The sequence below is a fragment of the Palaemon carinicauda genome, chromosome 31 (genome assembly GCF_036898095.1).
Source record: "Palaemon carinicauda isolate YSFRI2023 chromosome 31, ASM3689809v2, whole genome shotgun sequence".
Taxonomy (NCBI): Eukaryota; Metazoa; Arthropoda; class Malacostraca; order Decapoda; family Palaemonidae; genus Palaemon; species Palaemon carinicauda.
Genome location: NC_090755.1, coordinates 13,642,356 through 13,665,443, shown reverse-complemented (window position 1 = coordinate 13,665,443; position 23,088 = coordinate 13,642,356). Strand labels below are relative to the sequence as shown.

Genomic DNA, 23,088 nt, shown 5'->3' with positions numbered 1-23,088 from the left:
TATTGAACACAAAATATCAAACAACTATACCCCATTAAAAGCTTATCTTCCCACTACAGAAGAAACAAGACATGAGAAATCATTCGCAAACATCAGCTTCACCAGAACTAAGTGTTCTTGAGTCTTTATGCTCTTTTGGTTCCATATATCTAAAAGCTCTCTCTCTCTCTCTTTTGGAAATTGCTAGTCATTTACGACTCTCCATGAATAGCAAAACACAGACAGGTATTCCTGCCCTCCTACAATACACTGATATCAAATAACTCAAGAACTAACACACTTCACAAGTTCCAGTTTTCTAAGAATTTCTCTTCATAAAAACAAAGTCGATTTGTAAACCACAGATCCTAAATGAACTAACTAAACCTGCTGCTTTGTGACCATTTCCATCAGACGCTGGTTTATATGCATAGGATCTAAAATAGGTGCTTTTCTTCAGGAAATATTTCTTGAACTTTGACAATTAAAACCACTCCAGTATGAACAAATTATATTTTGTCATAAGTTGTTGACCCAATAAAGCATAAGTATCTTGGATGATAACATTCTTCAGATCTAAAAAAACTAATTTTTACACGTAGTCTATCTTAATAAAAGAAAACCCTGTATTATACAGTATACTGTACATTATCTCAAAGGGGAACTCCGATAATCTACAGAACACCTGTAGACATTTCATTTGCTTGTAAATGTGTACCCCTATATATTGGAATGAAAATAATACACTATACTGTACATCACACACACACTGCCTTTTAATCACGACACTTGGAAATAGAGGCAGACTGCCATATGCCTCATGAAACAAGAACGTACCGTAACAGAGCATTTTTCAACTCGTTAACTTCTGCCAGCCATACTGTGATGCCTCAGCTTATGTATAACGATATGCGAATTCTGCTTGGCAGTGTACGGGCACATGTCGCAGGCAAAAGGCTTTTCCCCGGTATGCATCAACTTGTGTCTCTTCAGATTGGCTTTCACTCTGAATCCTGCCTGGCAGAACGTGCACTTGTACGGCTTCTCTCCGGTGTGAACCAGAGTGTGGTTATAGACGTTCGTCTTGTTGTAACTCGAGTACGGACAGTGCGGACACCTGTACCTCTTGGAATCCCTGAGCGGTGACAACGGACTAACCTGCAAGAACATCTCTCTGATACATTTTGTAATATAATCACCATCATAGCCCAGCTACAAAGGGTTTAGATTTGCTTGTGATTAGTCCCCAAGATGAACTGGTATAATAGAAAAACACAAAAACCTTTCAAGTATCCACCCATTGTAGCTGGAGTAAAGAAAGGGCTAAACAAAATACAGTATGCTGTATTTCCTACTATATAAAATTATCTAGAATCTTTTGAAGATTCAAATAAGAAAATCACATACGGAATAAACGTCACATCAGAACAAATACTCACAAGTTATGATCGGCAATTTTTAATAACATTCAACCACATTGTACCTGAATAATCTACTTTAGAAATTTTACTTCCATAATATTCAATTCATATTTATAATTAAGGAAACAATCTAACTGTTATACTCAGGAGTACAAGCTGTTTCTCAAGAACTTATACGGTGGTAAACTTTCATTAACAATAATATGGAACCAGAATTGCGTTATTGAATAGCTCAGGGCATGAAACAATCCTAGCTTCGAAAACAAAATAATTATAGCTTGGAATCCAAAATCACCATAGCTCAGAATATAAAACAATTCCTGGAATCACGATTCCACCTTTTTTTCTGACAAAGAATCACCAAACTTGGTTCTCATGTCTCAAGGTAAGCTTTACATACATCGCGAAGATTTCCATCCAAGAAAATAAATATAAATAAAAAGTATATCTATATATATGCAATAGTGATAGTGATATTAGTTACATAATTATCATTACACTAAGTAATAGTTTAAAAATAAACGGGAGTATCAAGGAAGTTCAGTACAAGAATACAGTGCTATGCATAGTTTTCTGATATTAAAATCACAAGAGTATAATTCAAGTTTGAATTAAGTTTATATAAAGATATATATATCTATAGTATATGATAGAAAAGCAGACTACTTAAAGATGTCGTTTACGCAGTTCAATTACACAGAAACTTACCCTTTCAGAAAGCTGAGCATTTCCATCTAAAGAACTTGAGGCACACCAAAGCCTTTCATGCCCCTGAAAGAAAAAGGCACGAGTAAATACGATTTTGCGCTCGAGTAAAGAAAGATTTGGCGCTCAGGCAAAGAAAGATTTGGCACTCGAGTAAATAAGATTTTGCACACGAGTAAAGAAAGATTTGCGCTCGAATAAAGAGAAATTTTGTTCGAATAAAGAAAAAAATTGTGATCAAATAAAAAATGCTCATAGAAATTATGGGCCTTGTTTTTATCTTTCTTTTTGAAAACGCTACAACTTAGCAGCATTTCTTGCTCAACGCACATATCTACCAGTCTCTCACCACTCTCATTTTCACCTGGTATGCCATACTTCCCAATAACACCTTCTACCTCTCCAGCGCCCACTCTAGCATTTAAGTCACCCATGACAACTACATAATTCCTTCTACACACCTGGTTCATTCATTCCAGAACTCATTCTGCTCTTCTTCATTTTTCTCACAACCTGGCCCATACGCACTGACAAAAGCCCAACATTCCCTTCCCAAACTAACCCTTACCCACATTAACCTAGATGATATCTCCTTCCATTCCACTACTTAACCTGTCATCCATTCACTCAGCAATAAAGCCACACCCTCTTTCACTCTTCCCCTTTCAATGCCTGACACTCTACCAGACATTTCACTTAACATCACTTCACCTTTCCCTTTTATCTTTGTCTCACACAAAGCCAATATATCCATCCTTTTATTCCTAAACATACAGTACTTCTAATCTCACATAATTTACTCTCTATCGTACTACATCCACTCACATTCAAACACCCCAAAACTAGAGTGCGAGGAGCATTCACTCTCCCCCCAGCTCCACCTCTTTGATGTCTCACAGGATAATAATACAAGAGAGGGGGTTCCCAGCCCCCTCATCCTGTCCCTTTTATTCACCTCTTACGACACGCAGGGATGCGTTGGCACTATTCTAATTTTTTTTTATTTTTTTTTTACCCTTAACAAAAGGGGTTATTAATAATCTGTACTAGTAGTGGTAGAAACTAACATACACTTAGTGGTTAGTTCTTCACTGGGTAAAGAAAATACATATATAGATATATATATATATATATATATATATATATATATATATATATATATATATATATATATATATACATATATACATATATATATATATATATACGTATACATATATATATATATGTATGTATATATATATATATATATATATATATATATATATATATATATATATATATATATATATATAATCTATATAATATATATATATATATATATATATATATATATATATATATATATATATATATATATATATGATATGATATGATAGTTTCGCAACCCGTCGAAAATGACGGCTAAATATTTAGATATGCGCACACACACAATCAACCATTCTCATTAACCTCTTCTATCTCAGGGTAACCCCTCTCAACTGGGTGAGTGTAGCCAGAAAGAAATTCATATATCTATATATATACATACAGACAATTGCTCTTCATTATAAAGGGAGAATTATATTGTAGTACAGTACACTAAATGTCATACGCTTAAGGTCTCCTGTTGCCTCAGAGTGCAGAGCAACTAAAATAATCAGTTTTACTGTGCAATTGGAGAACTGCTGAACAAATCAGAGATCCCCTTCAAGATTTTCCATTTCCTTCGTCGTGTAGGTAGTACGCAAACACGATCTTTGAAATGCAAATGCCGCCGAGAAAGGCAACCCAATACATTCCACAACACAAGAACTAAAGAATAAGAAAGCAGTTAAAACCAGAACACTGACCCCACACAAGCAAGGACAGCATTTCATGCCTTACCATTACGATACAGAAAGTTAAAAATTGAGCAATACTCAGTAATTGACATTGGTGGATGTGATCACATAATGGTGGTTAAAGAATATTGCACAGAAAGTAAACTCCATCAATTGAGTGAAAGACAACAGAAGAGCACCATCAAAATAGAATCGAAGAACCCATATTTCAGCTAAGAAAGGATTATTAATTCTTATAACAGTGCCAGATTCCAACAGAGACCCTGAGTAGCTGAAAACTATTAAGAATTTTAGATATAAGGCAAGAGAGATTAAGCGTACATGAAATATATCGAAAAGAGCGATTATAATGGATTTAACTACCATTAAAAAGAATACAAATAAATTACACAAAAAAAAAAAAAATAAAAAAAAACAATAAAACCATAAATAGTACGACTCCACGCATTAAATCTAAAAGGTGTAAGAAGAAGCAAGTTTTCTGTTATTCACTTTATTTCACTCAATTATCCTCACACATTTCATGATTATTTTACAAAAAGACACACTTCTCATGACAAACCATCACAGTTTATAGGTAGTCCATATAACCATCTGAAGAAAAAAAGCTTACAATATTCACTACAATCAAGGAACAAATTCATCACAACACACTTTCTACAAACGTAGTAATTACTCAAATAAAACTGAAAGATTAAGCAAATTGTTCTATATTTGCATTCTAACTTTTCAATAACTTATGAAGGTCCTGCATTCTAATCCTCAAAGTCTGTATCCTACATAAAACAGGTGATTGAGCATTTCCCTAGATGCCGAGGAACGGAGAGAGAGACGATACAGCTGTTATTGTCAACATAATCTAAACGGTTGCACCAAGTGGAGAGTTGAGTTAGCACCCACTAATTGGCACACTTATAATCATCATGTTGGAGGTGGTAAAATCTAGCTTTCTGTACATGCCTTTAGTGAAACATTTCAAGAGGATGGGTTCCCAAAGAGATCAACTCTATCACTACTAATACTACAATCAGATCTTTACGATGTTAAAAAAAAACTACATGATTGACCATAAAATTGTTTCCGATGCTGCGGTCGCGTTTCATTTGTGAAAATATCCTCGAAACTAGAGATAAACTTGTATTTACAAGGAAAGTTTTTGATCAAAGAGCCACAGCTGTTAATATGAGTTAGGTTTCAAATTTCATTCAAGGATGTGTGGATTTCCATTTCGTGGACCATTAAGATCTAACTGATGAGATGCACTGACGATGCAACAACCAATTTATTGATATTGCTATATGTATAAGCAAAGACGCTTTCATAAATTCCTGGGATGAAGTCTTAATAGTACACCAAATGTATTGGCCATTTTGTCATAGTTATTGATTAGCATATCTTTTTGTATGGTTATGACTTCATAGTGGAGAGAATATCTGCACATCTCATTCTTTGAGGCTATTTTCAATCTAGAGTAAGACCTTACTGTCATTTAAGTGTGAATTTCAGTTCTTGTCCTTAGGGAAAACCACTGGCAACTAAATGATCTGTTACTTGTAAGGGAGCTAGGCGACTCGAGAAATTTATTTTAGCATTTCATCCAAAGTTTAGTAACTCTTCTTTGTATCGTTAACTGTTACACACTTATTTCAAAAAGTTCTAAGTCCTGTCATAGGAAATTAGATCCAAGTTTTTATATGCCTCATGCTCAGAGCTAGAATCAAGAGAAATGAGAAGCCACTATTTTGAAGAGGCCTACCTGTAAGTTATGATCCCTAACAAATGAAAACAGTTAAAAAGGTATTTAACAAGTGCGTAGCAAGCTGAAGACCAGTAATAATGACCTATGATGATGACCTTGACTAGATCCAAATTCAGACAGAAAGTGCAAGAGGCTCAACATGAAAACTCATTTCCCGTTTAATCTTGTAAAGCCAAAATATAAAAAGGCCAATAATGAAGATGATATTAGATAGCATAAAAGATTGGCCAATGAGTGTTTTTTAGAATGTTAAGAGAGATTGTACAATGACTTACTACAGTACTGTACAGGATAGGCACTGGAGAGTGAAGCTATGGTTGCTGGTATAAGAAAGACATTACCTAAATCAGAAAAGGTAGTGGGAGCCAAGCTAAGGTCGAAAAAGGTTCCTTGACTGGCCAGATTGTACAACATTGGATTCCTCTCTAGTTATGGCTCATTTTTCCTTTGCCTACATAAAACACAGAATAGTATTGCCTATTCTTTCCACAGTCCCTTCTTTCCTCAAACACATGACAACACTTTGATAAGCGAAAAATTCGTCCCTCGAGCAGTTAACTACTGCACTGTAATTGTTCAGTGATTACTTTCCTCTTGGTAAATGTAGAAGAGATTATAATATTCAGCTCTTCTAGGAGAAGGATACTCCAAAATCAAACCTTGGTTCTCTAGTCTTGGGTAGTGCCATAGTCTCTGTACCACGGTCTTCCCCTGTCTTGGAGTTAAGTTCTCTTACTTGAGGGTACACTCAGGCACACTATACTATCTAATTTCTTTTCCTCTTGCTTTGTTAAAGATTTTATAGTTTATAAAGGAAATGCTTATTCTAATGTTTTTACTTTTTTTTAAATAATTTATTTTTTCTTTCCTTCCCTCACTAGGCTATTTTCTCTGTTGGGGCCCCTGGGTTTATAGCATCCTGCTTTTCCAACTATGGTTGTAGCTAAGCAAGTAATATTAATAATAATAATAATAATAATAATGGAATACAATGAACGACAAAGATGATTGAGGATAAAAAGATTTAATCGACTGGTTATGAAAAAAGTTGACTGGATGCACCAAGAATAATTCACAGAATTTAAGTTAAAGTGAGACAAAACATAAAAAAATACATCTTTTCATATGTATTTGTTTTTATAGTTCAGTATACTGCTTTGATGAAATATATCAAACCTGTAATTACTACTGGAAGAAAACTGCATTTACATCTACTGTACTATAAAAAAAAATTCAACGAGACATAATAGTCTTGAAAACCGAGGAAAAACTACACACAAAACAGTCCAAAAATTATGTTTAAATAAGGGATTTTGACAAGAAAAATCTATTTCTTGGCGAGGGACCTGTGTCGCCCAGTGAAATGCTCCTTATAGCACCATTTCTAAGGTATAAATACGGCTAAATATACCAGAGAAAAAAGTTGCATGGAATGCCAGGAATATACCCAGCTCGCTCACTCTAAAAGAGTGTCGGTATAGTAACTGGGGCGTGTTAGAACCACTACCAGAGGTCCCTAACCAATTAGTCCTCTCCTTTCTCAACATCCCCCGATACTACGAGGTGCCGTTCTACATCCGACTACTGCCCGCTACTATGGTTATATGAATTTAATTCATCAATGAATTTAAATAAATATGTCTCTGCCTTATCTTAAAGCAAGGCATTATGCTTGCTCATCATGTGAGACTGTAAACTATTTCTTTGAGCAGAGGCAAAGGAACAAAAAGAACAAGCGTACGGCTTCTCTCCCGTGTGTAGCCGCATGTGCCTGATCATGTTCGGCTGTTGCGAGAACGCTGACGGACAGTACGGGCACTTGTGGGGCTTGGCTCCCGTGTGCGTCGCCATGTGACGCACCACGACGAATTTGTTGACAGACGAAAACGAGCAGATAGTACACTTATGGACCTTGCTGACGCCATCGCTATATACAACCAAGTCCTCTTCGATCATTTGCCCCGCTAGACCTACCTGTGAGGGAAGTTTCCATGTGTCAGTCTCAATCATTCATTAACTCTAGGTATTTGATATGCACACTTGGTAAAATAAAACAACAGAAATTCATAATTTTTACACTAGTGAATAAAATTTCTAATCCACATACAGTGAATGTATTAAGCTAAAAATCTATCAAATGGTTGATATTAGCAGCATATTCTTTGAATAAATCTTATATGTTGTCATAACAACACTAAATAAATGGAAATTATCTATACATATCTATAAGCATACACATAATATTATGCCCCTTTTATGGATAACAGAAATCTAGATAATAAAACTAAAGACCATAATAGTAAATTATTTTCAATAATTTCTAATGCTCCAATTACCCTTCTTTCTTCATTTATTTACAATTTTGAAGATACAATACTTAGACAAAAGAATTCTTCAACTAACAACATGGGATTCCATTTACTGCAGGGTCATTTGTAAAACTCAACATTAACCCTTTTACACCAGAAGGACGTACTGGCCCGTTTCACAAAACTCATCCTTTTACCCCCATGGATGTACCGGTAAGTCCTTGCAAAAAAAATGCTTTTTACATCTTTTTTTTTTTTTTGCAAATTTTTTATGATTTTTGGAGAAACTTTAAGCATTTTCCAAGAGAATGAGACCAACCTGACCTCTCTATGACGAAAATTAAGGCTGTTGGAGCAATTTAAAATAATATACTGCACAATGTGCTTGAAAAAAAATAACCCCTGGGGGTTAAGGGGTTGGAAAGTTCCAAATAGCCTGGGGGTAAAAGGGTTAAAACGTGTGGTTCAACCGACATGACTTCACGACAACATTAACCAAGTCACTTGGAACGAAATTATACGATATACAATGAGCAAACTATACCCAATTCCCAATAAATTCCAAATAAGAAGGAATACCATTCAAGACAACAGGATAGAAAAGAAGTGGTCAATAGTTTTCCTGTAGACATGATGAACTGAATCATCTTAATCCCCACCGTTATCATCACATTAAGGTGTCAGTTGCCCGATGCACCATCTCCAATGCCTTCTATCAAAGGCATTCTCTTCCACCGAAATTCTTCTCTCCATGTCATCCTTCACCATATTTTGCCGTCTATTTCTCTGCCTCCCTTTCGACCTTCCTCCCCTTATAGGTTCCTCCTAAACCCTCCTCACTCCCTCCCCACCATCCATCCTCAACACATGGCCACACCATCTCAGTCGTGACACTCTTTATCATCTCAATAATTTTTACTACACCTGCCATTCTAATGATAGACAAATAACATGATTTACTACACCTGCCATTCTAATGAAAGACAAATAACATGATGACAAGTACAGTAGTAGGGATGTAAATAATCATTGACTACATTGACTACACGAGGACGACTATAACGTAAGGCTGAACGTAGCCAAACCGATAAGTGAAAACATGTAGCACCCACTTTACTGAACTCTAGAGTACCTCTAAAAACCAGTACCTATAACTAAACCAACACTCCTTGTGCACAATGTCTTAATTATGGATAGATCCCCTCCCCTTGAAAAAGGTTCTTGATATAAATCAGTACCTAACTTCAAATTAAAATCTCTTTTGTGACATGGATAAAGAAAGGCAGGGTAATATATATCTATTTATTATAACTATTATCTACAGAATATAAATCATCGGTTAAGTCCCTTCTGTAGATTTGCATTGTAAATACAGTAAGTAACAATAAGATATCCTTTTGTATTTCTTAAAATGACAAAATTTACTTTGCTGCAAAATACATAAATCAATTTAACATTTAACTCTAAAATATTAAGAGTTAAATATGCATAGATAATTCAATTCCTTAATCAAACTAAAAATAGTTTCATTAACAATTTCACTGATCTGAACTGTCACAGAACGTCTCAATAAAGGAGATATTTAGGACATGAGATCCCCGGTAATTACCATAGTAAAATACATGAAGAAAATAAAGAGGTGACAGGTTTAAATCTCATTATATTATTAATAACAGTATAATTCATGAAAGATTGAATCAACCGTCAAGTGTTTCAGAGAGATAAAAGCAATTCAAATCTGACGTTTTTCTTATAAGTATAATCATAAAATCCGAAATCTGATGACTCGAGTTTTTACGACCAGAAAACTTGGAAACCAAAGACAGGTCTACGTTGCAACATGAGTTTTGGGATGGAAAATCTTAAAACAAATATGTATCATGATGTATCAAGTTGATTGAATACGAACTGAACTGCAGAAGATTGGAATTACACTTGGGCACACTATTCTATCTCATTTCTCTTCCTCTCGTTTTCATGAAGTATTTGTAGACGATAAATGAAAAATCTATTTCAATGTTATTGTGCTTAAATATCTTATTTTAACTGTTTATTACTACTCTAGTACTTTGTTTATCTACTTGCTTCCTTTCCATACTGGGATATTTTTCTCTGTTGGAGCCCCTGGGCTTATAGCATCCTGCTTTTCCAACTTGGGTTGTAGCTTAGCTAATAATAATAATAACAAAAATACAGTATGCTTATGAAATCACAGACTTATGGTATCAAATTTCAAATACATTTCCCCCCTTTTTTATAACATCCTAGTGACTGCTAATAAAGACCAAGATACAGAATTTGCAGCTGGATATTTATCTAGAACTAAGATAAGCTACAGAAATTGCAACAAGCATAGTATACCTAGATGCCCTAGCGCCATTGCATGAAGACACTGCACGAGAAGCATTCTAAGTATGCTTTCCTTGAATGTGGCTTTGCCGGTAGATACGCAAAAGCCAGTGCATGAAGACACTGCACGAGAAGCATTTTATATATGCTTTCCTTGAATGTGGCTTTGCCGGTAGATACACAAAAGCCATTGCATGAAGACACTGCACAAGAAGCATTCTAAGTATGCTTTCCTTGAATGTGGCTTTGCCAGTAGATACACAAAAGCCATTGCATGAAGACACTGCCCGAGAAGCATTGTAAGTACTCTTTCCTTGAATGTTGCTTTGCCGGTATACACAAAATCCATTGCATGAATAACATTCTACTGACTATGCTTTCTCAGAACATGGCTTTGCAGGGAACTCTTTCTTGATGCTTTATAACTACAAATTGAGCACTGAAACGGCCTCTCTCCCGTGTGTCTCCGCATGTGGTACAAGAGCGTCACCTTCTGAGAAAAAGAAGCAGAGCAGTAAGTGCAATGATGAGGCTTTTCTTTCGTATGGACCAGCATGTGAGTTTTGAAATTGCCTTTGTAATCAGTGGAATAGGGACACAGGGGGCAACTGAACATTCTCCCAGGATGACTCACCGACGACATCTGTGAGAAAATGGAGCTGATTTTAGTAATCGCAGACAAGAAAGCTGGAGGCCTTAAATCATTCTAAATCCTGATTACTAAAGAAAACTTTTTAAATAGACCAATCACCATTTTGGAGTGTCACGACATGCACTGAGCTGTTACAGATGAAAGTTTTATGGAATAGTGGAAATCATACAGTTAATAATTCTTTGCGTACCGTACGGTTAAAAGCTGAATATACAGTAACTACAAGCCCGAGATTATTTCTTATAGATTACCTTGTGTCAAACCAGACAAAGCAAATTGCAAAAAGGCCTACATTAAACAATGTACAGTATTGTAGTACCTTACGTACAGAAGCGATGATATCAAATAAATTAAGAGGAAGAAAATGATTTAAAAAGCAGGGAATATTTTCTATAGAAAAAAAAAATTGGAAAACAACTTTATCAACCCTTTTACCCCCAGGCTATTTGGAACTTTCCAACCCCTAGCCCCCGGGGTTATTTTTTGTTCAAAGCACATTTGCATTATATTTTTTTTTATTTCTGCTAACAGCCTTAATTTTTGTCATAGAGAGGTCAGATTGGTCTCATTCTCTTGGAAAATGCCTGAAGTTTCTCAAAAAGTTATCAAAAATATGCAAAAAAAAAATGTAAATAAGTTTTTTGCAAGGACGTAATGGTACATCCATGGGGGTAAAGGGATGAGTTTTGTGAAACGTACCAGTACGTCCTTTGGGGGTAAAAGGGTTAATAGCAGCAATCACTTTGAAATCAAATTTTTTTTTCTACCACTACTGCAAATGTGCTGACTAAGCAAACAGACCAACTACTAGTGCAAATTTTCCTTTGGTCCCCAAAAGATTTAAGTGTGCCCAGATAAGACTATTATTTCCAATTATTCCAAATTATAAAACCTACCATCATTCAGTTGCAAATGCTTTTGATCAACTACTGAGAAGAATACTTTATAAAGCAACCTGATTTCACTCCTTCCACCTGCCAAAAAGTTTCATGGAGTGAAGCAGCTTTCACATCAGCAGAAAAAACTAGCCGACTCAAGCCTAGGTCCCTATATCTCACGGTATGAGAGGAGAACGTATTAAACAGTAAGTTGTGAGATAACACTTAATAGAAATAGCCCTGTAGACAAATGAAAAACAGATCCAGGGTTCCATCTCGTTCTTCTGGTTCGCAAATTCTAGGTGTCTAGGGCTTCCGCTAGAGAAGATAATGACATTAAAATCTTAATAAAACAATTACTGTACTACTTTCACTGGGCGACACAGGTTCCTCGCCCAGAAATAGATTTTTCCTTCGTCAAAATCCCTTTACTGTACTACTAAAATAATACGTTCGGGTGTAGCAAAGTCAAAGGAAGGAGTGGCATTATTGTAATCATTCCCTCGATATGAGCAAGCACTTTACTCTTCCCACAGATACCCCTCATCTAAAAATACCCTTTTTTTTTTTACACTTCAAACTTTATTTGATCATGAAACACTACCCAGATAAGAAAAGCGAGACTATGCCCTCCTCACCAGAATCTCTACATTAAAAAAAAATATTGTGCCTAGGCACAAGACAAGAGATAGGGAATCGTGATCACCCAAAACAATTCTTGTGCACAACAGTGCAGAATTTGCTAAAATATCCAGAGAAGACATCTTAAATACACTTAAAAAAACTGGCATTTGGAACAGAGGAACATAGACCATTGATGTTCCTTGTCAACGTTTTGACGAAAGAAGACATACGATATGTGTTGTATATTGTTGTTAGATACTGGTCTCATTGCTCTACTGAAGCATTAGTGTATTAGAAGCTAAGAAAATGGAGAAAATTTCTTAGTTTTGAGGAGTAACGTCAACAATCCATGCTTCCAGAAATGAAGGCAATGTGAACTACAAGTGGAGGTTCAGGAAACCTTTTCATTCAATGGTGCTTCCGTATCAAAATTTCTTAGGCGATACAACATACAAGAATTTCTTTCTGCAACATCCTCTCCAGAAGAAACAATAGGCATATTAACTAGTGACAAACAACTGGATATTTAATATTTATTCCCATACCTGATATTCATATTGCCTAACTGTTATAGACATTAGGAACATTAATAACGTGACTGCACAATTGGATGACAAGACAGAAAGTGACACTTTGGGGTCACTTCCTTAGAATACCCATCACAATTCTGCTCTAGCAACAAAACTCATAAACCTTATACGAGAATACTATGATGGTCTTTCCTAACAGCTTCTTGACGGAGGGTGTCACCACTTTTATCAGGATTGGGGAACCCTTCACTTAGGCTCCCCCCCCCCCCTTGTAGTGGGTGCTGTCTGTGATCAAATTATGTTATTGACTACCTTTGGCCTCCAATCTTTCCCTGTCCAAGGAACCATTACCTTTCCCAGATCATCCATCCATTTCAACAACAGTTTTTAAAATAGACCCAAACTCCTAGAAACGAATCTTTTAGAAGAGGTTTTAAGCAAAGAGTGAAAGGCCATATTACCCCTCATCATATCGGTTTAACACGTCACTTATAACCTTACGTCGCTCATCATCATCTCCTCCTCCCACGCCTATTGACGCAAAGGGCCTCGGTTAGATTTTGCCAGTCGTCTCTATCTTGAGCTTTTAAAGTAATACTTCTCCATTCATCATCTCCTGCTTCATGCTTCATTGTCCTCAGCCATGTAGGCCTGGGTCTTCCAACTCTTCTGGTGCCTTGAGGGCTTGAGTTGAGAGTTTGGTGAGCTAATCTCTCTCCTTAATATTGGATGCACAAATAAAATGTAAGTTACAGTATGTCGTTTCACCCAACATAACGATCGAGTACTGTACGTATAGTGTTTTACTTCACACGGAAGATTATCAAAATATCTGGTTTTTATGAACCCATAGCAGTCTGTCAAAGACCTTTTCGTGTTCAGCATAATGCAAAAATCTAATTTGTCAAAAATTGACAAAGGGCTGGGTATCATGTGGCCACCTGAACGTATGCTCATACATATTTAAGAATGATATTTCACCTTATTACAGTCAAGTACTGTATATATCTAATGAAAATACAATGGTAAATGATACTGTACTATTAAATACTTGGGACTTTATTCTTTAACCACTCTCGATATAACACTAATTAGACGAGTCCAATCAATATTTAACTGCAGACCTTGATTATCAAATTCTACCTATACTTTTCAGTAGTGGCATAACATAGGTACTAGTAACTCTTATTATCATTATCATCATTATTACTGTATTGTTATTATTACTACTAGCTAAGCTACAAACCTAGTTGGCAAAGCAGGAAGCTATAAAGATAGCAGTGTGTAGGACCAAGGAGGCTAAAACAAGTAATAACCTTCATGAAAAGACCAATATAGTACGTACTGTATTTGCATTACTTTATTTACAGTTACGTACGTTATATAGTAAGGCACAATTATTCTCGACAGAATAGACCGCTAGAAAATATCATATTTTCCATTTTATACTATATTAGATAAATTTATTCCAATCTTATTCTGCTATTAATGGATTCTGTTTCTTCATATTACTGTCAAAACATATTTGAATTTACTCTCTCAAAATAAATCCATATCATAAAAAATTGAGGCCCAAATAATAATTAGCAGACGGCTAGAAGGACGTACGACAGAATTTTCAAAGCTAGGAATTCTTGAATTAACCCTTCTACCCCCAATGGACGTACTGGTACGTTTCACAAAACTCATCCCTCGACCCCCATGGACGTACCGGTATATTGTTGCAAAAGGCTACTATTTGCATCTTTGTTTTTGCTTATTTTTGATAACTTGAGAAACTTCCGACATTTTCCAAAATAATGAGACCAACCTGACCTCTCTATGACGAAAATTAAGGCTGTCAGCGAAATCTAGAAAAAAAAAAATTATTGCAAAACATGCTTGAAAAAGAATAACGCCTGAGGGTTAAGGGTTGGAAAGTTGCAAATAGCATTGGGGGTAAAAGGGTTAATTTACTTTACTTTAAGGGCTGTTTTTCTGGTCATATATAGCAGGGGAACCCTACTCTCAACATGACTAACCAATGGTATGAGACTAGAAAGCGTACAAGTAGTGAAATTGTATATGTTACGTAACGCGAGTTCTCTAACAGGTTAAGGTGAAATCATACTAAGGAGTTAGCAACGTTAAAATGCCATTGGAATGTTTCTATTCTAAATATCTCCTTAGGTTGGATAAACTCATCTCTCTGATGTTGTTAATGTTTATAAATATATAGAACATAATGCACAACATATCTGAATACTACTACATGTAGTTCTTCAACTACATGTAATAATCATGTTACACAAAACTTGTTACCTGTCTAAATGACATAAATATTAAATAAAACTATATCCTAAATAGAAAAGAATATATATTCCAAGGCCAAATACTGTAATCTGATCAGTGGATGCTAAACATTTATTTTTCCTTCAACTCAAAACCTATGGGAAACCGGGATCTCAAAATCCCCTCCTGCATCTGTCTCATGTTTCCTAAAAACGTGAATTCGCAGAGAACTTTTCCGAGCGGTTCTAAATTCGCATCTGGAGCACGCGTACGGTTTCTCTCCCGTGTGCCTCGTCATGTGACGCACCAGAGTGACTTTCTGCGAGAAGGAGGCCTGGCAGACGGTGCAACGGTGGGGCTTCTCTTGCGTGTGGACCAGCATGTGGGTTCTGAAATTGCTTCTGTAATGTGTGGAGTATGCACACAGGGAGCAACAAAATGCTTTGTTGAACGTCCTTTCCTTGACTGGAAAACCTTGAAGCCTCACTGATGCCATCTGTGAGAAAACGGAGTAGCATTCAGTACTGACACACACCATGCGTAAAGGGCGCAAATCTTCACAGATATATTGTAATTTATAATAAGGAGTGAAATCACACACAGAAATGTCTGTACAATAAATTCTGATTCTCACACTGAAGACATTAAAGGAATTTTTAATAAAAGAAAATGACTATTCATATAAAAAATCCTTAATCATACATATTACATTGTAGTAAGTATATGGATTGCTGTACAGAAATAACCACAGATCATTTTCTGCCGACACTAACAATGAAAAAATTTTTTATAAAATGTAAACTTTTATTGCGGGAAAGGAACTAAAAAACAAAGTTACACTCAACACAACTAGGCCTTTTTATTTGCCTACAAAGTCCCATTATTTCAACTTGGCTAAAACAGAACTGGAACTTAGGTCTCTTGCCGTAATTCAAACTCAAGCTTCAGCATTCTAAACTAAGTCATTTTAAGGTTGTTCATGAATCCCAGAGGCAAGGAAAAGTTACAATGTCCTAGAGACTGATTACATATACATTATAAACAGCACCTAAGCCCCTCTCCATCAGAGAGGGCCAGGCAATGGATGTTGATGACTCAGCAGGTAGACCTACAAGCTTCCTTCAAATTGCCCCCCCCCCCCCTTTCCAAGCTCAAACGGATGGCGAGGTTGTAGACTCTACGAGAGACTTATCAAGCTTGGGTGGGTCTCAAACCCCCGTCCTACAGATCGACAGGAAGGAAAGTTCCCTTCCGGCTATCAACCTTACTCTGTCGTTCCCTAAAGGCTTCTATATCTACTTCCGGAAACTGACAGCTAGTTCATGTATCAATAAAACAAAACTTGGGCTAATAAGGGACCTCTAAGGGATAATATATACTGTATGTAAATTCATATGCACACTTTTATCTCTCATTTCAATGAAGTTACCAATTAGAAAATTATGACAGCTGAGATAGCTCACACAGAGACTTTTAAAGGCAATACACTAATGAGATATATAAGTTAACGTTCTCCATTCAGTTGAACCTAAAAGACGTTCTCGGTTCAGCTGAACCTAAAAGATGTGCCTCACCTATAGTTGTGCCCTGGTATCGCTAGTTCATCATAACTGGATAATTAAATATTCTTGTGGCGGACCAATTTCCCTGGTAACTCACAATCAGCGGGGCAACTCACGGTGATAAGGTGTTGGTCAATAGATTTCCTTGGTGCTGGAGTGTGTAATTGTTATTATTGATTTAAACTCGGTTTCATCTCCATACTATCGGCAAAGACTTGTCTTCTAACCTGTAGCCACTGCAGTACCCCAAATGATAGCCAACATAGCCGAAAGTTGTTGTCATTATGTTGTATGCTTTTGTTTCCGATGGAGGCAAAACTTGCCAAGAAGGCGTGGAATGCCATTAGCATTTAGACCATGTTTGAGAACATCCGATCCCATTCATGTATTTACTAAACTGAAGGTATTGAGTCTGAGAAATAAGCTACAAGAACAGCAAGCAAATGAAGACGATACAAGTCGAGTAGTCTCACCAAGCCGGACATTTGTGGTATTATCAGAAAAGTTCAGAAGACTGACAAGAAGTTCTTGAATCAGCAAGGTCTCACTGATTTCAAGTCTTCCAAAGGTTGGGTTTTCTAGTTCACGGTTACATAGAATCATGGAGGTTTGGACAACACTAACACGTTTCTCAAGAACATACTACAGTACTGTACCATTTTAGATTTATTAGACAGACATTGGCTTATCAGTTACTAAAACTAGGGACAAAGTAAGCTTTCTTTATTAGTCATGTGCCCACCAACATCTTTGCTAACCAGTAAAAATCCTTTACTTGTAAAATTCCAAATAGAAATCCTACAGTGTAACATCTTCAATCGAATTCTACAGTAAATATTACCGGGTAATTTAAAAATAGAGTACTGTACTGTACTTTGATTTCCAGAGATAATTTTCCATTGTATCTTACCGGAATGAAAAAACTGACCCCGCAATGATCTTTTGTATATCCCTGGGAGAGAATCTTAAAATATAGAAACCAATGAAATAGGACACAAACAAGAAAAGGAATAGAGTTGTACCTTAAATTGTATAAGGCTTGAAAACAAAAACTATTTCATATACAGAATAAAATGATGCATTGTCTAGTCACTTGTATGGCTTTTTTATGTTGGGAATGTTATACGCAATGATACACAAAGTATACAGCATTGAAATCTTTTAATAACTTGTTTACAAAATTACAATTCATGATACTTGAAAAAAAATATATACATTATCTGATACTCTTCACATCAAACAGTCATCAGTGGTAACTCTGACACCTTTAAATGGAAAAAATTATAAAATAAATGCTCCATTATTTCACTTTCTCAATTCCATGATTCATCACACCAAATATGGAACCAGTATTTCTACTTCTGTAACACAGACTGCAGAAAATTGAAACGGGAGACCCTCAACGTACAAACTTGATTAGTTCTAACTTATGAGAGCCTCTGGTGGCGTGATTGGTAGTGACCTTGCCTTTCATTTGAAGGGGTTAGGGTTCGATCCCAGTATGAGCCATAAATTTATTTTTATTTGAACACAATATTGTATTGATTTCCATTATATATATATATATATATATGTATGTATGTATGTATGTATGTATGTATATATATACATATATATATATATATATATATATATATATATATATATATATATATATATACAGTATATATATATATATATATATATATATATATATATATATATATATATATATATATATATATATATATATATATATATATATATATATACATATACAGTATATATATATGTATATATGTATATATATATATATATATATATATATATATATATATATATATATATATATATATATATATATATATATATATATTGTGAGTGTATAAACCTTACAAGCACTGGTCAATCATGGAATAAAACCCACCCCATACACCACAATGTCTCATTTGTAATTCCCATAACTCTTAATGCTTTTCCTTAATTCAACCTCTAGATGTCTTTATGCAGTCGTTTCTCAGTCTAACACTAATTCTTGTGAGTCTTGCATCACTCAGCTGCGTGCCTGACCTATATTTCCTATTTCTTTTCCCTTCTCTGATTTTGTTGTTTTCCATATTTTTCTCTCGTGATCTATCCACTTGAATGTCTGCACTTGCTCTATCAGTGAAGTGTGTTTAGCAGAAGAAAAGGTAATACTGTATACAAAATGAGTGAGAGGAAGAATAGTTCCAATTTATAAATTTGAAGGTAACTATAAGATTTAGAGGTACTTAGTATACCAGGGAAGGTGTATGGTACAATTTAAACTGAAGAAGACGGGTGGCAGGAACTGGGAAGAACAGGAGTTGTTTCACGTTTGTGAAACAGTTAGACAAAATGCTTGAAAGAAATTGGAAAATGTTTTACGCATCATACACGAACCTTGAAAAGCTAGTGTGCGCCATATGTTTCAATACAAGCATCCTGCAACATTTTGCTGGCAATGAGTGTTGAGCAATTTAAAGTTTTGGATGGAAATTAAGAGTTAGAATATGTGGGAAAGAAAGTGACTCATTAGGTGTGAAGGTTTGTTGAAGGCTTGAGTGTTTTGTATCTTTGCAGAATTAATGTGGAAGGATTCCATATGACGTTGACAGTACCGATTCAATGATGGGAAACAGCATGAGCTGTTGAAAGAAATTGAAGATTGAGGATAACTTTGAATAAGAGAAAAGTAATGCAAAATGGATTCCAGAAAGTGAGGAAGAATTAAGAGCTGGGAAATGCAGGCAAAAGTAAGGAGAATGCAATTGGTCAATGCTCAAAAACAAACATCTTTGAGTAGATGTAACGGATAGAGGCCACACAAGAGAAAAGGTGAATCACAGAAGAGAAGCAAGAAAGGTAGCAAAATGTGGACAAAATATTGGTGGGATAGTTGGCTGTATAGCCAAAGCTGGGTATGTATACAGTGATTGTTAAACCAGTGAAATTTTAAGATCAAACATTTGCATATATTCTGTGTAACAAGAATTGATATACTGCATAAATCAGAGAGGCCAAAGCATAAGACAATGACCTTGGAAGAGTTGTAATAACATCGAAAGTGTTAGAAAGAAAGAAGTATCGATATGAAAAAAAGTGTTCTAATGACTGCTAAAATTAATTGAGTCTGGGGAAATTCAAGACAGCTAATAAGCATCACACACGTACATAATCTGCTTCCCTTTCTTATGTCAGGTTTGAAAAATAAATGGAACAATTGCAGTCATTCATTCTTTATAAATATATATACACTTACATATATACTATATATATATATATATATATATATATATATATATATATATATATATATATATATACACATACATACATATATATATATATATATATATATATATATATATATATATATATATATATCTATATATATATATATCTATATATATATATATATATATATATATATATATATATATATATATATATATACACATACATACATATATATATACTGTATATACAGTATATATATATATATATAGATATATATATATATATATATATATATATATATATATATAAAATTTTAAGTAATTTTAATTTTTCCTAACATACTTACCGAGAACTACTTTCTTAGGAGGTCACTGGTGATCTCTCTATGCCGACCAGAGTTTTGAGTAAGTTACCCCCCCACTCCGCGCTCTAAGTAGCCTTACCCCCGCCATCAAGGAATGTGGCCCGAGGGTAGGATTAAGGTAGGTCGCTAGCTTGCTGGGTCAGCATCGTCATTAAGTTCTATTGAATTAGCATAATGCTAGCAAGGGAAGAGAGGCCCTCGGGGAAGGAAGGGAGGGCCATTACCCGAAAGTAGTTCTCGGTAAGTATGTTAGGAAAAATAAAAATTACTTAAAATTTTTGATTTGTTCCAACACGAATACTTACCTCGAACTACTTTCTTAGGAGACTTACACTTTAGGAGGAGGGAGTGCTATTCTGACCCACTGACCCGGCCGTGGAGGCCAACAGGCCTCTGGATAACGGGACCTACTAGAGAGCGGAAGCGAGGGTAACTACACAAAAATTCATGTTAGTGTCTAAGTACTCACCCTTTGAAAAACTTCTTTCGACGTTCCTTCTCGACGCGTAGTCGTGAAGAATGTGTTATTTTCTGGGAACAGACGGTACTCCTCGAAGAGGCAAGTAAGCAACTGGGTAGGAGGTAGGAAACCGCACTTGTGCCTACCGGGCGCTAGTCTTGAATGCGCCTGGGGTTTTACCGTTACACCACTTGGAGGGCGGAGATGACTGTTCCAATGGAGAACCCGTCCAAGGATTTTCTCGAGTAGTCCTTGAGGTAGTGGGCAGTAAAGGTTGACTGGTTCGACCAAGTACCTGCTCGCAGAATTTGCCCTACTGCCATGTTTTTCTCAAAGGCTAAGGAGGTGCTCAGGCCCCTGATGTCATGAGGTCTGGGAGTGCCTGGCACTGCCATGCCAGCCTCCTTGTAGGTTCTGGCGATAACCTGTCTCAACCAGAAGGAGATGGTGTTTTTGGAAACTTGTTTCTTATTAATACCTGTGGAAACGAAGAGGCTCTTGATGCCTGGTCGGAGATGCGCTGTCCTTTCCAGGTATTTTCTAATTGTTCGCACTGGGCACAATTTTAAGTCTTCTGAATTACCTGTCTTAGGGATGGCAGGGATTGAGAAACCTTCAAACCTCAGGTCCCAGACTGCTGGGTTCTGATCTTGGCCACAAAAGAAGGCACGAACTTGAAGGATACTTCTTTCCACCCCTTTGAGTGAGAGACGTCGTATGACAGACCATGGATCTCTCCCACTCTCTTAGCGGACGCCAAGGCCAGCAAGAAGACGGCCTTGAGGGTGAGATCTTTGTCTACGATATCCTTCAAGGGTTCAAAGGGGGGACGACACAGCATCTTCAGGACCTTGGCTAAGTCCCACTGGGGCACCCTCCTCGCCTGAGGGGGGCAAGACTGCTCGAAGCTTTTGACAAGCATTGCTATGTGTCTCGAGGCCCCCAGGTCGATGCCCTTCAGGAGGAAGACTTGGCCTAAGGCAGCCCGAACCCCTTTTATGGCTGGGATTGACATTCCTACTTTGTCCCTAAGAAACACCAGAAAATCTGCTATGTCTGGGACAGAGGCCTTAAGAGGTCTAATGTGCCTTTCAGAGCACCACTTCGTGAAGGAGGCCCATTTTGCCTGGTATATCGCGGCTGACGTCTTTCTCAGGTATAGAGACATTCTCTTAGCCGTGGAGGGAGAATAACCTTCCTTCTTCAAGAGCCGCTGGATAGTCTCCAGGCGTGAAGACGAAGGGAGAGTGGGTTGTCGTGGAGCTTGAGAAAGTGAGGCTGGTGCAGAAGGTCTGACCTGGCGGGTAGAGGGCACGGCGGGTGACTCGTTAGGTCTTTTAGGTCTGCGAACCACTCCCTCTCCGGCCACCAGGGCGCTACCAAAGTCATCTTTAGGTTTCGGGCGGCCCTTACTCTGTTGAGCACTTGTCTTATCAACGTGAAGGGGGGAAAAGCGTACACATCCAGATTGTCCCACTTGTGCTGAAAGGCGTCTTCCAAGGCTGCTTTCGGGTCTGGTACAGGGGAGCAATAGACTGGGAGTTGGGTGTTGAGTTTCGTTGCAAAGAGGTCCATCACCGGGGAACCCCAACGCTGAATGATGAGCCTGGCTACTTCTGGGAGGAGGGACCACTCTGTCCCTACTATCTGGCCCATTCTGCTGAGGCCGTCGGCCAGAACGTTTTTCTTCCCGGGAATGAACCTTGCTAACAACACCACGTGATTTTCCTCTGCCCAATTCAGAATCTCTATGGTGAGATCGCACAACTCCCTCGATTTCAAGCCTCCCTGCTTCTTTATGTATGCTACTACCGTGGCGTTGTCGCACATCAACGCCACGGTGTTTCCCTTTAGCAGACTTGCGAAGTGTAAGCACGCCTTCTGGACTGCTTTCAACTCCAGGACATTGATGTGGAGTTGCTTTTCCCCTTCCAACCAGGTACCTCGTGCCGTCCCGTCGAGGAGGTGGGCTCCCCATCCTTGGTTGGAGGCGTCTGTGAACAGAAGTAATTCTGGAGGGCTGTTCCCGAAGGGCATCCCCTTGAGGGAGTTCGACTGGCAGTGCCACCATTCCAGGGAGGGTCTTGTGTCTGGAAGGACTCGAATTAGCACTTGTTGTGAGTCCGTCTGGCACCAGAGGTTCTTGAGATTCCATTGAATGG

The 23,088-nt window shown here is 37.0% G+C and overlaps 1 protein-coding gene across 25 annotated transcripts in view; it reads right to left on the bottom strand.

Moving 5' to 3' along the window:
• The window catches only part of LOC137624307 (zinc finger and BTB domain-containing protein 14-like), a 156,790-nt gene that overhangs the window by 82,317 nt on the left and 51,385 nt on the right, over positions 1 to 23,088 (bottom strand). For 2 of the 25 annotated variants that reach the window (XM_068354899.1, XM_068354898.1), the window contains exons 6-7: positions 2,109 to 2,171; positions 817 to 1,137 (exon numbers count right to left, since the gene is read on the bottom strand). The exons of 18 other annotated variants lie outside the window; for them this stretch is intronic. In XM_068354899.1, the coding sequence (XP_068211000.1) occupies positions 841 to 1,137; positions 2,109 to 2,171 (360 nt within the window). In that variant the 3' untranslated portion in view covers positions 817 to 840. Of the gene's footprint in view, positions 1 to 816; positions 1,138 to 2,108; positions 2,172 to 6,714; positions 7,662 to 9,284; positions 10,989 to 15,607; positions 15,797 to 23,088 lie in introns of those variants that run through there. 5 more of the 25 variants (XM_068354894.1, XM_068354897.1, XM_068354915.1 and 2 more) reach the window with 5 other exon arrangements.